The 6,208-nt window shown below is 48.1% G+C and overlaps 1 protein-coding gene across 1 annotated transcript in view; it reads right to left on the reverse strand.

Annotated features, from left to right (window-relative positions):
* The window catches only part of PCYOX1 (prenylcysteine oxidase 1), a 19,396-nt gene extending 14,469 nt beyond the window's left edge, over window positions 1-4,927 (reverse strand). The window contains exons 1-3 of the mRNA XM_007453405.1: window positions 4,787-4,927; window positions 3,482-3,688; window positions 2,281-2,455 (exon numbers count right to left, since the gene is read on the reverse strand). Of these exons, the coding sequence (XP_007453467.1) occupies window positions 2,281-2,455; window positions 3,482-3,688; window positions 4,787-4,907 (503 nt within the window). The 5' untranslated portion in view covers window positions 4,908-4,927. The remainder of the gene's footprint in view (window positions 1-2,280; window positions 2,456-3,481; window positions 3,689-4,786) is intronic.
* Window positions 4,928-6,208: the final 1,281 nt, after the last annotated feature.

A 6,208-nucleotide genomic window follows, 5' to 3' on the forward strand; every position in this document is an offset into this window, starting at 1 on the left:
GCAGCAACATGTCCCCTTTCTTTAAAAAGTGACTGGCTGTAGGGCTTCCCTGGTGGCGCAGTGGTTGAGAGTCCACCTGCCGATGCAGGGCACATGGGTTCGTGCCCCGGTCCAGGAAGATCCCACAAGCCGCGAAGCGGCTGGGCCCGTGAGCCATGGCCGCTGAACCTGCGCGTCCGGAGCCTGTGCTCCGCAACGGGAGAGGCCACAACAGTGAGAGGCCCACGTACCACAAAAAAAATTTAAAAAGTGACTGGCTGTAATGCAGGGGACAAGTGTTCAATCCCTGGTCCGAGAAGATCCCACATGCTGCAGAAACCCATGCACCACAACTACTGAGCCTGCGCTCTAGGGCCCGTGTGCCACAACTACTGAACCTGCATGCTGCAATTACTGAAGCCCACGTGCCTAGAACCTGTGCTCTGCAACAAGAGAAGCCACCACAATGAGAAACCCACGCACTGCAAGGAAGAGTAGCCCCCGCTCACCGCAACTAGAGAAAGCCCACACCCAGCAACGAAGACCCAACACAGCCAAAAAATAAAAAATTAAAAGAAAAAAAGTGACTGGCTGTCTCTATACAAATTCTATATATTTTCCTAGTAAACTGCTTGTCTCTCTACTAGAATATGTATTCTTTGAGGGCAGGGACATGTTCTGGGTTCTACATCTTTAGGACCTAGAATACTGCCTGGCACATAATAAGTACTCAATATTTGGTGAATGAAGAAACGAATGAATGACTACTTTAAAACAACCTGCACTATAGCTGAACTTAACGTACCCGCTGGAAAGGAGTTCAAGAAATTGACCTCAGAATGATGTTTAGAAAGAAAGAAATCCCTAACTACTATAAGTTACAGAAACTAGAGTACATTTATCCTATTCACCGCTTACATTTGTGCTGAACAATACTTGGTCATATGACATGTAATTTTACCTTTTTTTTTTTGACAGATTTAATTTTATTTGTTTTTTTTGGCTGCGTTGCGTCTCTGTTGCTGCATGCAGGCTCTCTCTAGTTGTGGCGAGTGGGGGCTACTCTTTGTTGTGGTGCACAGGCTTCTCCTTGCAATGGCTTCTCTTGTTGCGGAGCATGGGCTCTAGGCACGTGGGCTTCAACAGTTGCAGCACGCAGGCTCAGTAGTTGTGGCACGCAGGCCCTAGAGAACGTGGGTTTTTGTAGTTGTAGCGCGCAGGCTCTAGGGCGCACGGGCTCAGTAGTAGTGGCTCGCTGGCTCTAGAGCACAGGCTCAGCAGTTGTGGCGCACAGGCTTAGTTGCTTCACAGCATGTGGGATCTTCCCAGACCAGGGATCGATCCTGCATCCCCCGCGTTGGCAGGAGGATTCTCATCCACTGTACCACCAGGGGAAGTCCCTAATTTTACCTTTTTAACAATTATTTTATTCCGTTGGCACAGTCACAGTAATGAAACATTATTAGCATACAAGCTGAGTTTCTCCAGCATCTAAAACTGTAAACCAGCATAAAAATTAGCACATGCCAATGACCTTAAAAAAAAAAAACAGGTTGTATCTTTCAAAGGTAGACTGGTTATCTTATGTTATTTTTCCTACTTACCAAAGCAATGCATATTCATACACAAAGAAATTTTTGAAAATACAGAAAAACAGAGAAGGAAAAGAGGCACCTGTATTCTCACTACACAAGACAGTGTGGGAATTTAATATCCTAATTTAAATTCCTGGGTCTCAGAACTGATATTTCAGGCTGCTGGCTCACTGAAACATCACATCACAGTTAAATAAAGCTCATTTAAGTTTTCTGATCCTTTCTACAAGCTCTTGTACACATCAGCTCATTCATCTACACACAACACTAAAACAGTTCCGAGATTAAGAGGGAGGACTCTGGAGCCAGACTGCCTGGGTAAGAACTCCAGCTCCACCAGTTACTAGGCGGGTGGACTTGCACACTTGAAACCTCTCTAAGCTTCCACCTTCCACACCTGTGAAAAGAAGCTAATAACAGTACTTACGTCAGAGAGCTGTCACGAGACTTCAAGGAGTTAATACTTGTAGAGCATTTTAAAGTGTCTGGTAACATTAAATAAGCAGTTGCAAAATATGTTTTCAGAAGCAAAAATAAACTACCCTTTCAGCTTCGAAGTGGATAAATGGTCTGCGTATTGCATACAAAACATTTTGCCTAACGATCTTAAAAACAGGCTGCAGTTAGGTAGAGAACTGTTCCAAAAAACTATAATTCCTACAGATCATCTAATAAGTCTTAGGTTAAATGGAAGAGAAGAAATTACCTCATAAACTTGTCTAATATATCCTCTACCCACATGTGCATTCGGAGGGACTGAAATCCATAGTGCCAAATTAGTTTAATCATGTTTATTATAAACCAGCTGTTCTCCTCATATACCAGAGTCTCTCCGTTATACACGCCCACTAGGCCACTAGGGCTCTGAACAGCAGAGAGACCTGTAAAAACAAAGAAAGGTAGCTAAGTCAGTGGTTTCTGTACTGCTCAAATGAGAGAAGGTAATCTGAAGCTAGCGGGGACGTTCTGAAGTGAGTGAATCCGGGCTTCCCCCAGTTCTCAGGAGACATGTTAAAGGAGCTCTGTCTTTAGAACAGTGGGTGATACACTAGACACCACACTTTCCAAAAGCGGATTCCCTGAAAGATGGGTTGGATGATCATGCAGATATATCAAAACGAGACTGTCTATAGTTAGTCTAAAAAGACTAAAACGTCAAAAGAAAAAAACCAAATGATGAGCTGAATTCAACTTAAAAACAGAAATGTCAGACATGACTCTTGGCAGCATAAATGGCTCCTGGCATACACTCGCCCTCATGGAGGAAAGAGGCCCAGGAGGCGTCCACCAGAGATGTGGCAAGCAGCTAAGGAAAAGGAGTCAGCCCCATTCCTGTGCAAATCCTATTTTGCATAACTGGATATTTCTGATAACTGGAAGAAGGCCAAAATTACACAATATTCCCTGAGGAAAGAGCCTGCAGAGGCTGGCCACGCTTCCCCCACACCTGTCCGGTGCCTCTGCTGATAGGCAAGCAGTCCGATGTCCCAAGTTCTAGGCACATGTTTGCACCTACAGCTGTGTGAGTGACCTTAAGCCAGACACCTCAAGTCTCTGGGCCTCATTTCCCCAGCTGTAAAATGAGCACGCTAGGGTTTCTGCTAACTCAAACCATTCTTTGATTCTTTAACACGAACCCAGAGGTTTAAGAACCCACAGCAGCAACCATCCCCACCCTGTGCCCCATGGCTGTAATTCCAGATAACTGAAGATACAGATAACTAGTGTCCCATTACAGCAGAGCAGCTCCTAAGGCAGTACCAATTGCTAGCAGGAAAGTGAGAAAAGCAGTTTTACCAGCTTCACTGTAACAGACGATTAACAAGGCAGGAAAGTTTCAGTTCCCTATCTGACAACAATATCCATGCATATTGAAGTCTGCTTAGCTCTAAGACCAAATTACATACCCAGGTCCTTGACAAAACGCTTCATGTGCAGATTTAAAGGATGGATGACAGAACCTCCTGACTCATATTCTTGCCCCTGCATAGTCACGGTGGCCAGACGGCCCCCCACCTCTCCTTTTTCAAACACGTCAATCTTCACATCGTTCCCAAATTTCTGCCGCAGATAATAGGCTGCTGAAGTGCCACCAATGCCAGCTCCAATAATCGCTATGGGGGAAAATAAAGGAACAGGTTTTTTTCCCTCTTACTAGCTTTGTAGGTTTGCTTTGTTTTTGAAAGGCCATAAATCAACAACTGACGTTGCTTAAGGCTGTTATCAACAATTTAGGGAAGCCTGGGGAGGGGGAAGCAAGTGACAGCTGCAGTGAAGATAGAACTATGAATCTGGCCAGACACTGCCCCCAGACAAAAGTAGTAGTTACACTTTTTTTTTTTTGCCAGATGGCCCAAGATTCTCACAGTTCGTTGCGGAAGGACCAAGTGGATCGCCGCACACCCTTCTTTGTGCCCAATGCAAAGGAACAGAGGAGGCGGGGCCTTTCCAGGACGCATTTCAAATAAAGTGGCCGCCATTTTTGCCTTGATTTGTTCCGTCTCGTTAATGTAAACAGGTTAATGATTCCAAAGGACACGGCTTAAAGGGGAATAAAAAAAACAAAGCAAAACAAAATAAACAGGGGGAAAACCACCAAAACGACTCAAACTAAAAGAGTGACTGTTTCAGCTCTGTAGTCGTCCTAGGCAGAGAACTTGTGCAAGCCAGGGAACTGTGCCAGCCGGCCGACTTCAGCAAAGCGGACGGGGGGAAGGGCGCCCCAGCCCATCACTGGAAGCAGACGCGGTCAGCGCGGTCAGCTTATCTGCGCTTCTTGGTGTGCTGTGCCCGCGTGCGCCTCTCATCTGCAGAGCGGAATTGGCCTGTCGCTCCCGGACCAGCCAGAAGACCGACCTCCCAACAAGTGCAGCAAGGGAAGGCCGCGGGAGGGGCCTCAGCCTCCCCGGAGCCCAAGGCCTCCGACTCAGGGGCTGCAGGGAGGCCTGGCGCCCGCCCGCCAGCCCGGGTCGCCCCCCTCCACGGCCCATTGCTCAAGCGGGCAAGTCTCCACGCCCGGGAAAGGGCGGTCCCTGGGACACGTAAAGCAGTCCCAAGGTGCGAACCGGGAAGAGCTCCACTTGCGCAGGGAGCTCGTTCTGCGCGGCCCGGCGGGCGTCGCGGGTGCCCGGCCTGGAGCATCAGGCAGCGGCCGCCCGGCGTGGGGCGCGCTCCCACCGCCCCCCGCCGCGCGCCGCCTTCTTCTCGCCTACCGATATTCTCCGGCGGGGCCCGTGGCTCGGCGCTCCCAGGGAACCCCCAGCTGCACAGCAGCAACAACCCCAGCCACAGCCCCACGGTCGAGCAAGCGAGCCGCCCACCGGTGCGCTCCATGGCTCTCAGAGCGCTGCTGTCGGACTGGAAAGCCCAGCTGTCAGCCCGCATTTGAGTCTGCGCTCTCTGCCCGCCCCGCCCCCTGGCTGGCCTCGCCCCTCCAAGCCCCGCCCAGGTCCACCCCCAACCTACTCCGCTCTCCTGCACAGGCCCTTGACACCCCATAGCCGCCCTTGACACCCCAGGGCCACCCTTCCCTCCAAGAGCTGCCAACCCGGTCCTCTCGGTCCCATAAGCCCGCCCTTCCCCTCCGAAGCCCACGCTGCTTCAGGGAGACACCCAAGGCCCCAGGGGAGCCTCACCCCAGCTTTTAATTTCTTCAGCCGTGCCTTCTTCTGTCCTTTCAGTCGCTCTTGCTCAAACAATGCACACAGCTAATCGCTGCCAGAAACTGACCAGGGTTGCAACAAACACTTTACTGAATGATCAGTATGTTCGGGACTGTTGGGTACATGGGTAAATGGTACTAGGTAGCAGGAAAAATGGGGGAGACCTGGGATGGGGTGGTCCAAATTGAGGGGAGTGGAAAAATAGTGACAGACATGAATAAAAGTAGTGTACTCACCTCATATGCTGGAACATTACGCAAGCATTAAAAAGATTTGTAGCATCAGTATCTATTGTCCTAGTATTGTTAGGTGAGAAAATCTGCTGACTGAGTGATGGGTATTATATGATGCCATTTCTGTAATTAAAATACCCCCACCCAGTCAAAAAAAAAAGGAAAAGAAAAAACTAGTACATGAACATGAAGAACACTATGGATGGAAGGAAAACAAGTTGGATAAAAAGAAAGGTTAGGGACTTCCCTGTGGATAAGACTCCGAGCTCCCAATGCAGGGGTCCTGGGTTCGATCCCTGGTCAGGGAACTAGATCCCACATGCATGCCACAACTAAGACCCGGAGCAACCAAATAAATAAATAAATAAAATTATGGTTTAAAAAAAGAATAAGCTTGGAGAAAGGAAGCAGAAAATCCACTACAAAAAAGGACTCATTTATTGGACAAATATTTATTGAGTTCCTTCCAAGTGGCATGCAGTGTTCCAGGAACTTGAGAAAAACCAGTAGAAAATATTGATTTTTTAAAATATTGATTCTAATGACAAAGACATTCTAGTGGAGGGAGACAGATGACAATTAGAGTAAACAAGTAAATGATGTAGGGTGGGAAAAGAGGAAAGGGGAATGGCTTGCAATTTTAAATAGGATGGTCAGATCAAGCCTCATTGAGCAGGATGGCATTTGAGCAAAAGTTTGCAGTAAGTGAGAGAGTGGGCCAGGTGAATATCTAGGGAAA

This window comes from Lipotes vexillifer, unplaced genomic scaffold (assembly GCF_000442215.2).
Source record: "Lipotes vexillifer unplaced genomic scaffold, Lipotes_vexillifer_v1.1 scaffold253, whole genome shotgun sequence".
NCBI lineage: Eukaryota > Metazoa > Chordata > Mammalia > Artiodactyla > Lipotidae > Lipotes > Lipotes vexillifer.